The sequence below is a fragment of the Cololabis saira genome, chromosome 13 (genome assembly GCF_033807715.1).
Source record: "Cololabis saira isolate AMF1-May2022 chromosome 13, fColSai1.1, whole genome shotgun sequence".
NCBI lineage: Eukaryota > Metazoa > Chordata > Actinopteri > Beloniformes > Belonidae > Cololabis > Cololabis saira.
The window spans coordinates 17,166,007-17,185,657 of NC_084599.1; the positions used below are offsets into that span (position 1 = coordinate 17,166,007).

Sequence of the window (19,651 nt, forward strand, 5' to 3'; positions counted from 1 at the left end):
AATTGAATTGAATTTAATATATATGAATAAATGTATATTTCCCCATCTTACAACTTATCTGTACAGGAATGATGGAGTTCCAACTGTCGAGAGGGATTTAATGTTTTGGGTCCAGCCTGACAGGGAGAGATGGTCCTTGTTGGATTCAGTTACCCCGCGAGGAGCCAGTGTCTCCTTTCATGGGGCCAAGTGATGACTGGATATCTGACGCACACCGTTTCCCTTTCAGCTGGAGCTGAGTTAGATGGGTATAAGTGTACGGGTGTATCCACAGTCTTTCCTGTTTGATACATTTATATTGATTTATATTTAACCCAACATGAGTGAGATTCCCGCTTTCAAGACAGCGTCTTCAACATAGCAGACCGAGGGCTCATTTCCAAAGTCTTGCACGCTCCCAAGCAGGTGTGAGGACATATACAGCTTACAATCCTAAACTTTCAGCTCTCAACTTACTGTCAAATCCTCCTACGTCCAGTCGCTCCTGGCTCCCCTCCTACAACCCTCCTCGGCTCTGGGTGTGCTCTTCCTGGTCCTTAAAACATCCCCAGGGTGCAAATGGGAGGACAGGGTGAAGGAGGTGAAAAAGTTCAAGCATGCCGACCCTTGAAAACATACTTCTGATAGCTGATTCGTGTCTTCCTCTCCTCCACTTGTTTATGGGAAGTTAACAAGCGACATGAGCTGAATCATGAACATGATTAGTTGTGGTACTCACGGTCCATGTTTTATAAAAGGAAACAGCTCAGTTTGTTAAGTATCACTGAGAAATGTATATGTCATCTAATACAGACGATTTATGTTGTGAGAGCTGAACAAAAACACTTAAGATCATGTGTAACCACACAATGTTCTCACCAGTCTTCGAAAACAAACAGTTTAATTCTTCTTTTTACTATTAACATTTGTTAATGTCAAATCATAAACAAACCATTTCAGTTTATTTGATCCCATTAAATCCCAGATGAAAACTAATAAAGTATGTTTGTGCTCTCTGGGTCCTCATCTTTTACTTTATTGTGCTCATTTACAGTTTTGTGGTTGAAATCACTGTTTCATCTCCGTATCCACAAATGCACGCACAAACAAAAACACAGATGAACCAAACATTTCTGTCCCCGAAACCATTTCAAATGTTGAGTAAAAGAGGACAGCTGTTGAGGGCTGATAAAAACTGAGAACTCATTTTATAAATCCTGGATGCTGCATTCTCCAGGCTCGACGTAGCTTGTTATCAACACACAGTTGAAAAGGCAGCAGCCATGATGCCGTCTGGGTGGCAGCCACACACACTGCTTCTGCTTCATATAATACTTCCCCTTTCTCCCCTTCAGCATGTTAAATGTTGCATTTATATATTTTCTGCCTGTTTTTTTGCTGTTGCATTGTGGATGTACAGGATATTTGTCTTCCAACCACTCACACATCAACCTTTAACCATCTAGCCTCCAGTGGAGAAGGTGCACGTGTGGCTTACGAATGCTGGTCGACACGAGGTCCATTCTTTCTTGTGAATCATTGGACCGTCCCTCCGCCTGGACTCTGAGGTTGTCACGTGCGAGCCGCTCACAGAGGACCAAAACATGCTCTTCTGTGGGCGAGGCGGGGGGTAAATGCAGGTAGGAAGTAAGGGATCATCAATTTTTTTGTATGCACTGCAATTTCCTCAACATTTAAGTAAGTACGTGAGGTTTCATGACTTCAGCTTTGGTGGAAATAAAGCCGCCCCCTCCCAGCTGTATGGACAGCACCAAACGAGAGCAGGAAGGCCATCTGCCATCGATCACAAAGGTCTATGGTCCCTGCAGGCCTGTTTCATTTAGATTCCTCAGAAGAGTTGTGAGGTTCTAGCCGAGTAAAAGTGAGACCTGTTGGTGTGTGTGTGTGTGTGTGTGTGTGTGTGTGTGTCTCCGCAGAGCTGGACGGATAAGAGCAGGTCTGTCAGAGCAATAACACTTCATGCGTTCCAGGCGCTCCAACTTTAATGCCAACCTGGGACTCCACGATGCCAGTAAAGTCACAAACCAATAAAATTGCTGGGTAATAAGTGGAGATAAAAGTCTGGGAATTTACTCACTCTGCAAGCAAATACTGATACATAGGCCTATGTGTGTCCAGAGCCGATGGCATGGCCATTACATTTTTCCTATTCCACTTTTTTCCCCCCCTTATTTCCATCAAATGCTCCCTGCCAGGGCAGTAAACCAGTTCAAACCAGAAACTACCAGACAAGTACCCTTTTAAAATTACTTTAATTTCAGAGCAGAAATGATCACAGTCTTCCAATGCAATGCTAGAGTCCTGTACAGAATTATTACAGATCAATATTTACAGCATAAATAGATTACACAAAAAATAATCAAGGTACAATGTAGGGTTAATCCAGTCACAACTACACCTATGCTTGCTTCAGAGCTCACCTTTTGGCTTGCACCACAAAAGAACCAACTCCTCAAATATACAGACATAAACCGTCCCCTCTTCTGGGATTTTATCAGCATTCACGTGAAGCATCTCGTTGAGCAGAAATTGCAACTTCAAGTTAACAGAAATAGAGATAGAAGCAGCATTGAAACCAAAACTGAACTGTGTGCAGAGTGAATGTAAACAGCGGCGACGCTGGGTGGCCGGGACCAAAGCAACCCACAGGTTCAGAGTGAAGAAGGGTGAGGAGACACTTGTGACCTGTGTGTTTTGGTTCGGTACGGCTCCTCTGTAGACAAAGAAGCACATGAGAAGTCTTTTTGCCAGTTATCTTAGCTGACGATGTGGAACTGGTTTTCTGATGGTTAAAAAGGACACAGATGAAGCTCTCCAATGTTCCCTCGCCTCGTGCCAGATAGAAAACAAAAATGTGCTTTTTTGTCCGAATAGTTTCCCTTTTACGCCTTCTCATCCTCTGAGCTTCAGAGCACATGCAAGGAATCATGGGAAGACACCATCTGCTGGGTGTTTACAGCCCATTTATACGCGACCGCTACAATGATTCCCACCAGCTAAGAAGGGCTTCTGGATTCCCTGCTCTGAAACCGTTCATCTACCGTACGTGTAACATGTGATATGTATAATGGACTTGAGCGCTCCTTCACAGTGACAAAAGGGCTGAGTCAGTGTTTTCTCCCAAACTGCATCACACAAATCTCCCTCTCCGCCCCTCGTTCTGTAAGCATCCTTAGTACTGATCTCTAGTGGGATTCAAGTGGGTTTAAAATCATGAGATCTGTATTAAGGGGCGAGATGAGGCCAGACCCTGGAAAGTAAACAGGCCGACACCGAAGAGGGGGAGGGGAGCTTGCTGGTGCCCTCTAGCTGGAGCTGAGAGCCGTGTGCAGGTGGGGAGACGGAGGATGACGGGATGGAGGAAGGCTCTCCCTCATCCTCCTTCACAGGTCCCTAGCGATACCGAAGGATAACTGGAACTGAAAAGAAAAAGAAAAGAAATGCAAGAGTAAGCCAAAAGCCTTTTGGTAAAGTTAGTGAAACCGTGCTGGGGGGGCTGATACTCACTGATAATAATGAGCAGCAGAGCAACAACTACCAGTGCAATAATCATCTTCATCTGTGGAGGAAAAAGACACATGTTCAACTCGTGACTCACAAGCGCTGACGGGGGACACAACAGAGCACAAACAAGATGATGAGAGCGTCTCTTCGCTCTTCAGGCACCACACCTTCATGTCTCTCCACCACATCCTCCTGTGCAGCTGTTTGGCTCGGCTGCTGAAGGCGGACGCGTTGTCTGACAGGCTCTCTGCAACATCGTGTCAACCCCGGTGCAGCGTGGGAGAACATGTGAGAAGGGGGGGAGAAAAAAAAGTGAGCATAACAGAAACTAATGTCCCGTTAAAACCTTTCACTGGTATTGGACACCGTTACTCAAAGTGGTCTGCGTCTGCGCTGCTTTAATGACTCAGAGTTATGCAAGACTGGGCTGCTGGTCACGTTGCTGTTGACTCCACTGGCATGAAATGTTGAAAAAAAAAAGTTTCCAAATTAAAAACCCAGAAGAGCAAAAGCATATTTCCTGTCCCTTGTCCTTGTTGTGACATCACTCCACCTGCGAACCGGCCACACAGTCTGTTTAACGCTGCTAACTGGGTGTCTCTGAACGTTGACAAGTGTTGTGCTTCCCTAGCGTGCAGAGCTGTACTCGCCCGAGCCCCCTGTCCCCCTCTAGAGCCTTTGTGTCTGCTGTTTCCATCTCCATGTGCTTGTTTACGACCTGTCGCTACTACAAAGGGAAGGACTCACACAAGGTTCTTGTAAAATCCAGAGGAATTTCAGAGCAGGTTAGCACCACATGGCCGAGAGAGGGCAAAGGCTCAGTGTCACTCACGCCGCATCGTCGTGCTCTCATAAGTTCAGCTCTTAAGGACAAACACGCACGGTAAAGTCGTGCTACCAGCCACACACGCGTTCACGTGATCCACATAAACAAAGGCTCAAAGCGAAGCACAAGCAAAATAAATGTGCTCCAGATGTGCATCGCAGTCTTGGCCGGCTGGACTACGGGAAGGATTGACTGCGCAACATTTGTGTGGATGAGCAGCTTCTCACTCCTAAAATCACCGGGTGAGAACACACCGTGGTCGTGGAAAAGATCTCACTCACTTGGTTGGCATTGAGAAAAGAAAGCAAAGTAAACTGAAACTGAAACTAAAATTAGAACTATCCAAAGCTTTATTAAAAACCTGGAGAGAAGTGCAGATAGATGGGGGTGAATGGTCGTAATCACAGATTACTTAAATATCTGTTGTAATCTTAGAAAACTAACAGTACAACTCACAAACAAGTTCAACTGTAAAAGTGGAAGCATTTACATTAAAAGAATCAGTTTGACAGTGATGATATAGATTAGATCTTGCAGGATTCATAAGATTGACCTTGTTTCTCAGTGATGGATACATCAGCTTAGGTAGAAGGTGCATAAGGTGAAAGGCCTATCATTGCTTGTGTCTACCATAGAAACATGTAAGGCAGTCTTTTAATCTGGGGTTATTTTAGTTGGTACGGTCAAGGTTCAGCAAATTATTAGCCTAAAAACTGAAGTCAGGTGGCTACCTGAATATAATGGCCAAAGATATTTGATTTTTTTTTTTGTCTCTGATGGCACAGGGATATGCTGAGATGACAACACCAGGCTCAAATCACGAAGAAATGATTCACCCAGTATAAGACTTCACTTTCACACATGGATCGGCCACCAGAGTCCAGACCTTCACCACAATATTCCTTGGGTTTTGCTGCATCTGTACACAGCAGCCTGACTTTACCATCATCAATACAAACTTTTGGTGAAAAATGAATGCTGAGGCAACTGACTGGTGTAAAAATCAAATCTGATGGAGGTCCAACAAAATATTAAGACTGTGAGACTTTCTTTGGCCAGACAGTGTACTACGCCTTCTAAATAACGTTTTCTTGAAAGTTTAATGACTTCTCTTCAATTCATTTAAAAGCCTGAAAAATGTTTAGTAGAAATCACAGCCAAGAAAAACACCAATCATGCTCTTAATTACATCACAACTTACATCTGTTTTGCAGCTCATTAAAGCAACCACATTGTGGTCATGTGTAAGTTCATAAGTCCATTTATTAGGGACTTGTAAACACAGGTTATACAGTAATTTTAAGATAATAAAAGCTGGTAAGATTGCAGAGTCTGCTCTGATTGGTCAGTTTCAAAGGCCCGATCTGTTGATGCTCAGCATTACTTGTCGGCTCTGCTTCATTTTGAATTTCTATCAGTGTTTCTGCTTACTCTAAGCTCGAAGCTAAAGCCCTGTCTTTATAATGCTGCTGTCGACATGCCTTTTTTTTTTTTTTAACACAACCTTATATCCATCTAATGACTACTTTTAGCATAACAAAGCTCATATGTTGTGGTTTCTTGAGCACAAAAGTGTTTTCACTGAACTCAAATGGCTTCCACAGTAAACAGGATCTTAATCCGGCAGAAAAAACAAATAGGAGATTTGTTGGGACCTGAGAAACACATTATCAAAGTTGTTGCCACAAATCAGCAGCACCTGACTGATGCTATGACATCATTAGAGACTGAACCTCCAAAACATGTTTCCACTACTTTGCTGAATCTATTACAAACACTTAAGGCGGTTCTGAAATCAGCAAATGAGCGAGTGAACATGAAAGATGCGCTCTTCCAGCAAACAGCTTTCCTACATTTGGAACCCCTACAGGTCAATGTAATTTCTAACAGTTTGTTCCCAGGTAACTCGAGGATGTTGGAAGTAATTAGCCCAATCGACAAATGTTTTTCTTTTAAAACTGGCACACATTGCACAAAGTCCTCTTTCCACATAAATGAATTCCCCTGATAGTCTAATGTACTCTCTGGGTCTGTAAACTATCCATGAAAGGCAAACATTAAGATAAACAACGCTGTTGCACTTCCTGTGTGAGTTGACTTGTTTTACTTTGAAAGTGAGAGCGAACATGTGTCCTGCACATGTAGAGCTCCAGAAAACAACTCTCTCAGCACGACTCACCTGATTTGTCCTGCAGGTCGTCGAGACGCTCGCCTCTCTCTATCACCTTAGAGATGTTCTCCTGCATCACATCGATCACCTCATCGACCTGCGACTGCACGCTGAGCAAACAAGTTTATGTGAGACATAGAAATCATGACAGCAAGTGAAGAATCAATCTTATTTTTGGTACAGCGCCAAGAATACCCCACCCCCCCGATCTAAACTCGGTCAGTTGGCAGACGGTCAAAAGCCTGTCAAGTGCTTTCCAGCCTCAGCGTGACCTGCACATGCACCCATTACTGGCTCCAACCCTTGCTTTATTGATGCCACCTGTAATGGAGCATGGCACAGACGGTCCACATTTCCCATGAGCACTCTCGCTTCTTTGACGACTGCAAAATTAGTAAGACTTAGCCGAAGCGAGAAGTCAGATATAAAACAAAGGAGTTACTTTCTCCAAAACACTATTAGCTGTGACCTCCGGCCCGACTGCAGTAAGGAAGTGGGATACATGTGGAAGCAGAGGCAGACCAAAACACTTCACTGATCCATGTTCAGACAGGTGCTCTGGCTCCATCATTTGTGCATTCCTGGAGTCTGGTGATGGCTTCCTATTTCCCATGATCAAAACAATGAAATACAAGGTATGAAGCGAGCATGGAGAAACAACTCCGGCTGCCAGGGACTCTCAACAATGAGCTCCTCTGTTCTCTGGCTGACTCCTGACTCCCGACTAAAATGGAAACAGAGCGCCTGAGACATTAAGTAAAGGTTGCACAATAACCTGAGCGCGACAGCCTTGTTTACACAATGTCCTAACAACCTGCAACTTCTGGTAAATACGGCAGGCCACGGTTACATAAATGTGTTGAAGTACTACTCTGGACTCTGGTTTTTCGCTGCACAGAGGAATGCGTTTCTACTTACTGCTTGATTTTGTCATTTCGAGGTCCAAATCTGGGCCCCGTAGGTCCTCTCCTGGAAAGACAAAGGTTACAGATGCAGTGTTTGTATTTGTTACTGTTTGTGTGCTGTATCAGCATCTCTCTCATCTAGAACTGTAACTAACAAGTATTGTCATAAACTATACATGTATTCATTATTTTCTCTGTAAGCTGGCAGATCATTTTGCCTATATGACATCCCAAATTGATCCTGAGAAGAAATCTTAAAGTAGAACAAGAGTGAATGTTGCAGACTTGATGCTTCTTTACTTTATAAATTGAATTTCAATTAGAATATATTTTCCACACAGACTTACAGAAAAAAGTCTTCCTCCTCATCAGAGTCCTCCTCCAGCAGGTTCCTCTGTAAAAAACGAGAAAGTTTGTGTTTAGGGAAGGGGCAGATCTGGATTTTAATTCAAAATAACCTTGGATAGTCTCTTCTGCATCTACTTCGGTTGTAAAGATTGGTTACTTGAGTTACTGTTGGCTTTCTATGAGCTCAGACCAGTCTGGCCATTCTCCTCTGACCTCTGACCTCATCAAGGCATTTGCACCCAAAGAACTGCCCTCACTGGATATTTTCTCTTTTTCTGACCATTCTCTGTAAACCCTAGAGATGGTTGTGGGTGAAAATCCCAGTAAATCAGCAGTTTCTGAAATACTCAGACCAGCCCGTCTGGCACCAACAACCATGCCACGTTCAAAGTCACTTAAATCACCTTTCTTCCCCGTTCTGATGCTCAGTTTGAACTGCAGCAGACCGTCCTGACCACGTCTACATGCCTAAATGAACTGAGTGGCTGCCATGTGATCGGCTGATTAGAAATTTGCTTTAACGAGCAGTTGGACCTAATAAAGTGGCTGGTGAGTGTAGAACTCTGCAGACACAGAGACATGAAAGCAATTCCTCCTCCCCCACAGGCATACAGCTGTAATCAGATCAATAAAACCCTTTTTATTCTGTCTTCAAAAGGTAAAAACAATCAGAGTATTAATCCAGAAGTTTAAGGGATGACGACTTGACTAAAGTAAGGATTTATCACTGGTGCTCCGTAAGCCAAAACTCACTTTTCTGCTCTCTGAAACTCCTCATCAGCTAATTCTGCCCAGAATTATTGGCACGTAAAGAACCCAAAATTAACACGACCAGACTCAAAACACAAAAACAACATCTCTGTGATTTTAAGCACTCTGTTCCACTTGAAACCCTGCAGGGATCACAACAGTGTCCGAACCACTGGCAGCTTTAACCAGGGCAGCATATACCCTGCCTAGAAGGCTATTCATAGAGAACTAGTGCAGAAAAGCTGAATTATAGTCTCACAGGAGACGGAACAGTCTGTTTCTCATTGGGTGGAAGGCTGGAGGATTAGGGTCATTGGTACTTGGGAAAAGAAGGTCTTATATTCATTTCATCTTTTAGTACTTTTGCTCCTCATAATCATATTCAAAACACTAACATCTGCTGCTACAAAGAGGAGAGAGGGATACCTGCAGACGTTCTGATATGTGACAGCTGCAGACCAACACTGAGCCGACGTACAGACATTTCATGTCATTATAAACCCAATGTCCTCTCCAGAAAGGCTGCACGGATGGTGGCCACATGAACGTGAAGCATTTTATAAGTTAAGGCAGTAACACTTTCCTCATGTGCAGCCTTACTGCGCCTCTCCACCGGGATGGAAGACATGAGGGGAACTGTTAGCAATTATGAGAGGGCACAACAACGAGAAGAGGATGGAGGGTAGAGAAGAGAACGTTGTTATGCAAGTCACCCTGTACGCTCTCAACACAATAGCAAACAGGACTACTCAGAGGAAACAGGGGTTGACTCAGATGAGGAAATGAGAGGGAGGAAGGGACAGGATCTTCTCTTTAAATAGGTCCGAACATTTTGCAATACCGGTAGCCTGACCAGTGAATATTATTTTCTTCTTTGATATAATAAAAAAGTCTGGTTATTCTGGACTCCACTTTTATTTCCAGGGGAAAGTAATTACCAATGGATGCAGAAGACACTGCTTCTTTATGCAGTTGGATAGGAGCATGTGCTGGAGGCAAAGACTATTATCAACAAAAGACATTCAAAACAGCCCGCAGTGGAGCCGGAATGCTGGTGACTCACTGCTGTTAGGTTTGAAGTAAAAACGTGCTCATCCTAGCAATTCTGTAGTCACCTTGGCTGTTTTGAATAGTGGTTTTTATAAGATGCTGTACTGTATGAGTTATTAAATACAGAGGATCATTGTTTGATAGCTGTTGGGGTAATTGCACCTGGTAGGATCTCCCCTGGAGGAGCTCCACTTTGAGGACCTTATGAATACATCAACACTTTCTCCTGGTGATCTGGTCTTCTTGACCTCATCAGGTCGTGATCTTAAGCTTGCACCGGAGCGGTTTGCAGCTCATTGAGTAGCAGCAGGGATGAGAATCAGCACCTCCAAACTCGAGACCATGGTTCTTAGTTGGAAAAGAGTGAATTTGGAATGAGGTTTTGTATCAAGTGGAGGAGTTTAAGTACTTTGGGATAGATTGGAGCTGGAGACTGACCGTCAGATTAGTGTGATGTCTGCAATAATGCAGACTCTACCGGTCTGTTGTGGAGAAGAGAGAGTTGAGCAAAAAGACAAGGCTCTCTCTTTACTAGTCAAATTACATTCTGTTCCTCACCGTGGACATGAATCGTGGATAGTAACCGAAAGACTGAAATTGCAGATGCAATACCATTAAATTAATTTCCTTCAAACGGTGGTTAGACTCTCCCTTAATTCAATTCAATTGACTTTACTTGTAAAGCCCCCATTCACAACAAAGTCATATCAAAGCACTTTACACAATTAGTGATCAAACATATACAAAGTTAAATAAAATAACATTCAATCCAAATTATATTTAAATGTATTCCAATTAATTGAGCTGAATTAGATTATATAGCCTTAGAGATAGGATGAGACGCTCCTCCATCCAGGAGGGACTGGGAGTCTCGAGTCTCTGCTCCTCCACATCAACAGGACCCAGTTATGGTGGTTAGGGCATCTGGTTAGGATGCCTCCTGAGTGCCTCCCTAGAAAGTTATTTGGACATTTCCGGCAGACCCAGGACACGATGGAGAGATTATATCACAGGAACGTCTCAGTATGCCTTAGAGCAGATAGAGGAAGTGGACAGGGAGGAAAAAGTCTGGGCAACTGCTTAAGCTGCTGCCCCCACGACCCAAACTCAGTTTAGCAGCAGGTAATGGAAATGATGGATAGTATTTCACTAAGTATTCTAAAGCTACTTATTTCACTCCCTCCAATCTATCAACATGTATTTTCTTTATTTCCTGTTTTTCACCATTTCTTGATGATGATGACAAACCAGAACGCAAATACTACCCCTCCCTCTCTGTCTGCGTCTCACCCTCTCGCTGCGGAAAGATCCTGTGACCTCGTCGTCGTTGAGGTGTCGTTTAAATTTGGGGGGCATGTTGTCCTCAGGCTGCTCCTCCCGGTCTGGCTCCCTCTGTAGGACAGGACAGGACAGGAGAATTACCAGTTACATTTTGCAGTAATGTGGCTGAACTTAAACAAAGTCAGTGGCACCAGCCACAATGGACCTGTTGCTCTCATTGTTCCCTATATGGCTGATAGAAAAGAAAAGAAAAGAAAAGAAAAGAAAAGAAAAGAAAAGAAAAGAAAAGAAAAGAAAAGAAGAGTAGAGTAGAATAGAATAGGCCAAGTATGAACATGCCAGACAGGGAATTTGTCTTCGGTTGTTTCGCTCACTGAACCCAGATTTAAATAGTTGCAAACCGTAATAGACAAATGGCTCTTATTAACATGTATACAATTTTTTTTTAAAGTGAAAGGTGCAGCAGTATGAGGTAGACATGGTTATTGAAAGGTGCATTGTTACAGCATATGATTGTGGATAATAATAATATTATTATTGCACAGTGGTTGATTACTCTGAGACTCTATGAGTGATGAAGGTTCATCAGAGCAACAGCTTGTCTCTGTGTCTGGAGGTTTTGGCGTACAGTGCTCTGTAGCGCCGTCCAGAGGGGAGCAGTTCAAACAGATAAGGTGTCTGCAGATTTTTGCAATAACTATCAGGCCATAATTCACGAAACAAGATATTGAGCTTGAGCATGGACAAATGAAGAAGCTCTTACATTTTGACGCAAATGATCAGGATCAAATAAGATACGTTTTTTTCATTCCACGTTTTCTGGCAGTACAGATATTGAGCCTCACTAGATATGACAGACAGTGCTCTCCATGTGTTGTCCCTCCAATAACACACCCCTTGGGTCTGTGGTTGGCATGGTTTCAAGAGTGAACATCCAGATCACACACACACACATTCACCAGCCACAGCAGCAATAAAGCGTATACCATTGAATCCAGTCAAGTCTGACCCTGTGGCTTTCTCAACGTCCTTTTCTGGCACTGGGACTGGAAAAGGGCCTTTCAGCAGCCAAGTTAGGAGAAGATGAGCAGGGACAGGGCTGAAGCAGCAAGGAGACAGAGCAAGAGGAGAGCCAGCCCTAACCTGTCAAGGTGGCAGAAGGAACACTTTACCAGCATTGTCCATCTCAATATACGGATGCAGCCCTTCATTGTATTCATGTTGTGATGTATTACACAGGAAAAACAAATATTGTGAAGTCATATTTGCACATAAGTCCTTTGCACAATGTTTAAATGCAAAGACAAGAGAGGGAAAGTGAAACAAATATGTCTTTATATCAAGGCAGGAAACCCTGGATCCATGTTCATTTAGTTAAACAGAGCAAGATCCAGGTAACTCTTCTTTACGACCAGTAGTGGCTATAAAGTTTTCTTAAATTAGCTGCTGGAGGAAATCAGTGAAGCTCAAGCCTGATTTATGGTTCCGCGTTAAATCGACGCAGAGCCTATGCGCGGCGACGCGTACCCTACGGCGTAGGCTCTGCGTGGTGTAACGCGGAACCATAAATCAGCCTTCAAAATACTGACGTTACATCACAATCATTACAAGTTCAGCTTCTCGAGCTGTAATCTAACCCTGAAGAAAGGAAAGGGTGTTAGTGTCTACCACACATAACACACCAAAACACTACACCACTATAGTTACAGTCAAATCGGGGGTCAACGTAAAGGCTAACATGTATTTAACACCAAATCCCCCCAGCTGAGGGAGCTAGCCGCTAACCCGCTAGGCTAGGCTAAGCGTGCTAACGCTACCTGCAGGTTCTCTCAGAAATCCTCCTGGAGCACGAAGAGCCCGCTTCAGTCCAACACCCTCGCTTTACACTGGCTTTACCAAGCCGCCCGCGGCATGTCAACAGCAGCTCCGGACGACGGTGATGTAAAGCGGTCGTTTCCTCCCGAACCAGCTGACCAGGAAGTCAACAAAACATCTGGAGGAGGAGGCTGCTGCAGATGTTGCTGCTGCTGCTGCTGCTGCTGCTGCTGCTGCTGCTGCTGCTGCTGCTGCAGATGTTGCTGCAGATGTTGCTGCTGCTGCAGATTTTTTTAAATTTTTTTTTTTATGTTTAGGATATACTTTTTTTTATATACCTTTTTCATACTACAATAAAGTTTTATTCTATTGTATTCTATTTTATTCTATTCTATTCTATTCTATTCTATTCTATTCTATTTTATTCTATTCTATTCTATTCTATTCTATTCTATTCTAATCTACTGCTACAGATGTTCCTGCTGCAGATGTTACTGCTGCAGATCTGTCACACCGTTTTACAGCCTGGGAATATCTTTTAACTCCCTTTTAATGTATTTTCTAGCTGTTAAATTGAAAATAAAAAAAAATCACAGCACTGTCTAAATACACACATGGAGCCCTTAATTATGTTATCTTTTTTTAACACTATATTTATTGACATTTCTTCAATTATTACAACAATACAGTTATATCTGTTAACAAAAAGTACAATAAAATAGAAAAAACAAAGAAAAAACACACAAGCATAGCAGACATAAAGATACAGAGACAAAAAAACTACATAAAAAAACATTACACACAAAACTCAACAACAAAAAAACTAAAACAAAACAGAATATTCCCTACATTATCATTCACCAGAATCATCCAGTACAGGTCCCAATGGATTACTCTTCAACGCATGAACTGTCCCCAGATTTCCCAAAAGTCATCAGATTTCCCTTTCATGGCATACTGTATGTCAATTTTTCTAATGCAAGACAATTTGAGAGTTCTTTGTACCATTGCTTGATGTCTGGTTTGTCTGGATTCTTCCAAAACAATGCTATTGTATGTTTAGCCTGGAGAAGAGAGTAAGTTATCATACTCTTTCTTTTTACTGTTTATTTTGAAGTTATTAGGAAATATACCTAAGATACACAATTGTGGACAAATAGGAATATCTTCTGAGATAATCTGAGATAAAAAGTACTTCTTTCCAAAACTTTGCGATCTCTGGGCATTGCCATAAGCAGTGACATAATGTATCCCTCTCCACGTTGCACTTTACACATTGGTCCAGCATATTAGGATCAAAACGATTAAGTAGAGAGGGAGTAATATACGTTTGCATAAGCCATTTGTATTGTAATAACTTGTATCTGGTATTAATTGTCTGTGTTTGGGCTTTGTAGCAAGCCCTCTCCCAAACTTCAGCACTTATTTCTATATTTAGATCGTTACACCAGGCCAATCTTCTACACTCTAATTATGTTATCTTGATGAGCCTAATGGATATATGAAAAGCTTCTTTCATCAATGATTTCAAGTCATTCATTTTATCCCGAAGAAGAAAAATACACAAATAACTAATAAGATTTTAAAAGATGTCTCTACCTTTTTTAATTTATATGATTTCAATGTGGATTGTAAGACTTATAATAGCCCTTCTTTGCTGAGCTCTAGTTATGCATAACATTGCAAATACATTTTAAAATTAATTTATAAATCTGCGTGTTCACATTTGCATAAGTACATATGGATTTGTACATATGTTTATGTGCTGTTCAGGAGATTCAGGTCGAGAAGTCGTTGGACAGTTACAAAGTTTCTATTATTTCACCGTCACATAACGTCAACAGTAGTTTTGAAGTGAAATTATGTGATCTAAGTGCAGATTTTCACGTTTAATTCAAGAGGTTCCATGAAAATATGACATTTACGATTAAGGAAATCTTAATTTTCAGGGTCTCAGTTGTATGTACTAACATAACTGTAAATATTTAATACATGGATGAAAATCCTTTGAAGCCAATTACTTCAGTCAATAAGCTGATAAATGTCAGCTCCAGAACTTTCATGTGCCCCTTTTATCTCGAAAGTAATGAGGAGATGGACTACATGTGGTCATTTAGCTTTTTCTTTTTTCTTTCTCTTGCTCTCTCTCATTTTTTTTCGTCAGTTGGCCAAAATCTGCCAGTGTAAGTGATCAGCTTGGGTGCAGTGATTTCAACATGACAACAGTCTGAGCCATGCCTGTGTGTAGGGATAAGGGATAAACTGTTTCACAGATCTGGAGCATCCATGTCAAATGTTGAATCCCCTTGTTGTTTTGACATAGATCTTGAAACTATGGAGCAGTTGGCAGGTTGACTGTTGACGTCTACGTGGATGTGGACACAGGGTTAGGTGTGTGCTAGGCCGGATTATCCATATACTGAACTGGGGGAGCGCCCAGGGGCACCAGCCAATGAGGGGGCACCAAATCAAATGACTAATCTGGACCATATATGTCATATTTTTATTTTCTCTATATATTTGCTGGAAGAGGAGCAAACAGGTACAGCAGTAACCAATAATAATAATAATAATAATAATAATAATAATAATAATAATACTGATAATAATAATAATAATAATAATAATAATAATAATAATAATAATAATAATAATAATAATAATAATAATAATAATAATAATAATAATAAAACGTTTATAGATAAATGTATTAGTGTGGATTGATGGACACTAGCTAAGCAGAAACTTCCCACAATGCAATGCAGCGGTGTTTGGTTGCTAAGTGCTGCACAGATACGTATATGTCATAAGTATAATATTAAGTATAATAATATTATTATATAATATTAATATTATAATATTGGTATATAATAATATTATATAATATCATCTTGTTTGGGCCAGGATAAACGGGAAAGAGCGGAGGTGCTGCTGTGACAGAGTTGTTACCATGGTAACAACTCCCCCTCCCAGCGGCAGAGTGTGACGTCAGGAAAAGCCAACCGTTGAACACTTGCAGGAGAACTCGGCTGTTACAAGACTAGACATCATAGAGCAAATATGAGGGAAATCGTGCATCTTCAGGCTGGACAGTGCGGTAACCAGATCGGTGCCAAAGTAAGTAAGAACATATAATCCGAGTGTTTGATGTGTTTTATTTAAAAAATGGCGCTACGGCCTTCAAAAGCCGGTTCTTTGTGCTGGTTGCCGGTGAGAAACCCCGGGAATCTCCAGGTCTCTTTAAACGGTTAGTTTCGAAGGACTGCTCTAAATAACGATTATTTTGACATTGTAAGTATTTCATGTCAACGTGAAAGCAAATTAAAACAGTTGTATTTAAATTTTAACATTTTTTATTGTTTTTAATTAACTACTAAACGATCATGAGCGGGAAAATCAGGCTTCAAACTAAATACCGGTAAGCCTTTTCCTGACTCGAGCACAAAGGTTTAATCGAAAAATGCTTTTTTTCTGCTAAATTTTGGCCTGTTGCAAAGTGAAAAGGTTGATGCTTTGTGTGAAGCAGCTGATCGTTTTTAACTGGCACAATGAGAGTGTGTTAATAACTGATTAGTATGTCGTTGATGTTGATATTTGAATTTCTTCCAGCGGGTTTGGTGGAGCGGGCGGTTGATGACGTCAGAGAGCCGTTACAATTCAACCGTTTTCCCGCCTTTACCGCCGCAGCGGGAAAGGGCGCCATTTAAATTTTTTTTCTCTTTCTCTGCGTTTTTGTCAGCCCCCGGGTCTCCCACTCAGAAGGCGCACCGATTTTTTCCAGTGGCCAGCCGCGGTACTGCAACCAAAAATCTCATGCGGCCCAGAAAGCTTTTTTCCCATAGACCGCAATAGTAAAAGAGAAGCCTCTAAAACTGTTCACAGGACACCTCCAGCTGTAATCACCGGCTATTACTAATCTTTGTATTCTATATTTTTAAGTCATGGACTTTATATCTGTCAAAAATGTTTTATAACGGCCAGAAAAGTCAAAGAAAAGTCTCTTTCTGGGCGTGACGTCACGGCTGACGTCACAGCCGTGTCCGTGCATTCCACAGATGTTTATATTAATATATATTATGTAATTATATTATATTAATACATTAATAATATATGTAATACTATACATGTAATAATATACATTAATTAAGATATTATATTAATACATATTATATTAATATTCGCGTCATTGCCCCGGGGCATGATGGGAGGCCCCAGAGCATCATGGGAGGTGACTCAACTGCGCATGCTCTATGGGCCGCTGTATGCGGAAGTAAACCCGGAAGTCAGAGATTTTTTCGGCTTATGCGCTGGTTGAGCAGAATGCATTGAAATGAATGGGCGGCCATTTTTGACGTCCCATCCAGTTTTATAATACATCCATGGTTTTTGTGCTGTAGTTCTGGGAGGTGATCAGTGATGAACATGGCATTGACCCAACTGGAAACTACCACGGGGACAGTGACCTGCAACTGGACCGGATCAATGTTTACTACAATGAAGCTTCAGGTAAGTGCAAAAGAAGGATTTGGCAACCTGTATTACATTTATTTTTTTCTTGAAAAAAATATTAATTTTTCTGCCTCTCCCTGAAGGTGGTAAATATGTCCCCCGGGCTGTGCTTGTGGATCTGGAGCCAGGCACCATGGACTCTGTGAAATCTGGACCTTTTGGCCAAGTCTTCAGGCCTGACAACTTTATTTTTGGTGGGTTAATATCTGAAAGTGTCTTTTTTTTTTTTTTTTTTTCTCCCTCCCAATAACTAACTAATGAATGTTTTTCCTAGGCCAAAGTGGTGCTGGCAACAACTGGGCCAAGGGTCACTACACCGAAGGCGCGGAGCTGGTGGATTCGGTGCTGGATGTGGTGAGGAAGGAGGCTGAGAGCTGCGACTGCCTGCAGGGCTTCCAGCTCACACATTCACTGGGTGGCGGCACCGGCTCGGGTATGGGCACCCTGCTCATCAGCAAGATCCGGGAGGAATACCCCGACCGCATCATGAACACCTTCAGTGTGATGCCTTCCCCTAAAGTGTCTGACACCGTCGTTGAGCCCTACAATGCTACGCTGTCGGTCCATCAGCTGGTAGAAAACACAGATGAGACCTATTGCATTGATAATGAGGCGCTCTATGATATCTGTTTCCGTACTCTGAAACTCACCACCCCAACATACGGTGACCTCAACCATTTAGTATCTGCCACCATGAGTGGCGTCACCACTTGCCTCAGGTTCCCAGGGCAGCTCAACGCTGACCTGCGCAAGCTGGCTGTAAACATGGTGCCATTCCCTCGTCTGCACTTCTTCATGCCGGGCTTTGCTCCCCTCACAAGTCGGGCTAGCCAGCAGTACAGAGCGCTGACGGTGCCAGAGCTCACACAGCAGATGTTTGACGCCAAAAACATGATGGCAGCCTGTGACCCGCGTCATGGTCGCTACCTGACAGTGGCCGCCATCTTCCGCGGCCGCATGTCTATGAAGGAGGTAGATGAGCAGATGCTTAACGTGCAGAACAAGAACAGCAGTTACTTTGTTGAATGGATCCCCAACAATGTCAAGACGGCTGTCTGTGACATTCCCCCCAGAGGCCTTAAGATGGCTGCCACCTTCATTGGCAACAGCACAGCCATTCAAGAGCTGTTCAAGCGCATCTCTGAGCAGTTCACGGCCATGTTCAGGCGCAAAGCTTTCCTCCACTGGTACACCGGGGAGGGGATGGATGAGATGGAGTTTACTGAGGCTGAGAGCAACATGAATGACCTGGTGTCAGAATACCAGCAGTACCAGGATGCCACTGCTGAAGAAGAGGGAGAGTTTGAGGAGGGAGAGGACGAGGAGGATTTGGCCTAAATTTTCTGTTGATTTACTAATTTTTCCCTTTTCAATGTTAAAAAAAATACAGTTTTCAATGTTCTGAGGAGGATTTGGCCCAAACTTTCTGTTGACTCAATTTATTTTCCCTTTTCAATGTTAAAAAAAAAAAAATGTGTTTCAGGTTTCAATGTTCTGAGTTGAGGATGATCTGGCCTGAGTTCAATGACACAAAAGCATTTCTTGTAATGTCTTCCTCACTCAAACACTTGTGTACTGTATGTTCAGTTTTCTGTGTTCTCAATAATCTAATAAAAGTTCTACAGCTCATTTGCCTTGGTTTTTGTTCACTATTGGTACAGTAAGTTCTAATTCTGTAATTGCCACAAGCTGAATAGCAATTGAAGCTGTAACGATGATAGTGGTCAGATTGTTCTGTGGTTGGTCATGCAGATGAAAAAACAAAACTCAATTTACTTAAAAGAAATCCAAGTGACTGAAAATTTCACCCACATTGCATCGTTACTTGCATTCTGATAAACATGATTATTGGAATGGTGCATGTTATATTTGAGCACAAGAATAGGCAAGCAGCAAAGCCAACTTTGGCACAAGGATTCCCATTTGAATATAACAAATAATTCAACAAATCTGTTATAAACTGATGTCCACGTGTAAATGCAAGGCCTTGAGAATAAGGTTAATAAATGTCTGAATGAAGCACTTTTCCATGATTTCTGCTGCCCATACGTGGCAGTGGTCATGCCCCTTTTCCATCATAATTAAAAATGAGCACTGTCAAACTTTTTTTATTCCAGAATTCATTTACAAAACACGGCAACATACAAAACAAATAACACCTCTTAACATACAAGGCACATTTGGAATTTACTTTAAAGTAAAATATAGCAAATGATAGTGGAAAAAAAACCCCCAAAAAACAAATATAATTATATTCAGAGTTCTGTACAGATCGTCATTGTTGTTCTAGGGAACCTCAAATATTTCCAGTGTTTCATATGCGTCAGGAGAGCTTTCGTTTCTTTTCCATAAGTTTTAAAGAACTGAAGTGATTATCCAGAGGAGTCCTTTTAAAAACAGAGAAAAGTGGTTTTGTTTTTGTCCATTTGGATGTGTGAATGAAGAATTTGCCCAAGAGTATCAGGTTGTTCCCAATCAGATCACAGTGTCTTT

At 42.0% G+C, this 19,651-nt stretch overlaps 2 protein-coding genes across 3 annotated transcripts; one reads left to right on the forward strand and one right to left on the reverse strand.

Annotated features, from left to right (window-relative positions):
- Positions 1 to 2,239: 2,239 nt before the first annotated feature.
- Positions 2,240 to 12,844, reverse strand: vamp4 (vesicle-associated membrane protein 4). 2 transcript variants are annotated; one of them, XM_061738058.1, is made up of 9 exons: positions 12,652 to 12,844; positions 11,821 to 11,977; positions 10,844 to 10,945; positions 7,753 to 7,799; positions 7,419 to 7,469; positions 6,510 to 6,610; positions 3,672 to 3,751; positions 3,508 to 3,559; positions 2,240 to 3,419 (listed from the first exon to the last, which is right to left on the reverse strand). In XM_061738058.1, the coding sequence occupies exons 2-9, from the start codon at positions 11,821 to 11,823 to the stop codon at positions 3,394 to 3,396; spliced, it is 462 nt and encodes a 153-aa protein (XP_061594042.1). In that variant the 5' UTR covers positions 11,824 to 11,977; positions 12,652 to 12,844; the 3' UTR covers positions 2,240 to 3,393. The 2 variants fall into 2 exon arrangements, with proteins under 2 accessions (XP_061594042.1, XP_061594044.1); XM_061738060.1 differs by lacking the exon at positions 11,821 to 11,977 and having other exon boundaries at positions 12,652 to 12,842.
- A 2,799-nt stretch (positions 12,845 to 15,643) lies between these two features.
- LOC133458306 (tubulin beta-4 chain) lies at positions 15,644 to 18,778 on the forward strand. The gene is made up of 4 exons (XM_061738061.1): positions 15,644 to 15,766; positions 17,047 to 17,155; positions 17,242 to 17,352; positions 17,433 to 18,778. The coding sequence occupies exons 1-4, from the start codon at positions 15,710 to 15,712 to the stop codon at positions 18,494 to 18,496; spliced, it is 1,341 nt and encodes a 446-aa protein (XP_061594045.1). The 5' UTR covers positions 15,644 to 15,709; the 3' UTR covers positions 18,497 to 18,778.
- Positions 18,779 to 19,651: the final 873 nt, after the last annotated feature.

Excerpts from the sequence above, each read along its gene's own strand:
- vamp4 (XM_061738058.1), bottom strand. Across the intron at positions 7,800-10,843 it reads GATCTTTCCGCAGCGAGAGG|AGGAACCTGCTGGAGGAGGA; the intron begins GTGAGACGCAGA and ends CGTTTTTTACAG. Across the intron at positions 3,560-3,671 it reads TGTGGTGGAGAGACATGAAG|ATGAAGATGATTATTGCACT; the intron begins GTGTGGTGCCTG and ends TTTCCTCCACAG.
- LOC133458306 (XM_061738061.1), top strand. The coding sequence starts at position 15,710 with ATGAGGGAAATCGTGCATCTTCAGGCTGGACAGTGCGGTAACCAGATC. Across the intron at positions 17,156-17,241 it reads TTACTACAATGAAGCTTCAG|GTGGTAAATATGTCCCCCGG; the intron begins GTAAGTGCAAAA and ends CTCTCCCTGAAG. Across the intron at positions 17,353-17,432 it reads GCCTGACAACTTTATTTTTG|GCCAAAGTGGTGCTGGCAAC; the intron begins GTGGGTTAATAT and ends TGTTTTTCCTAG.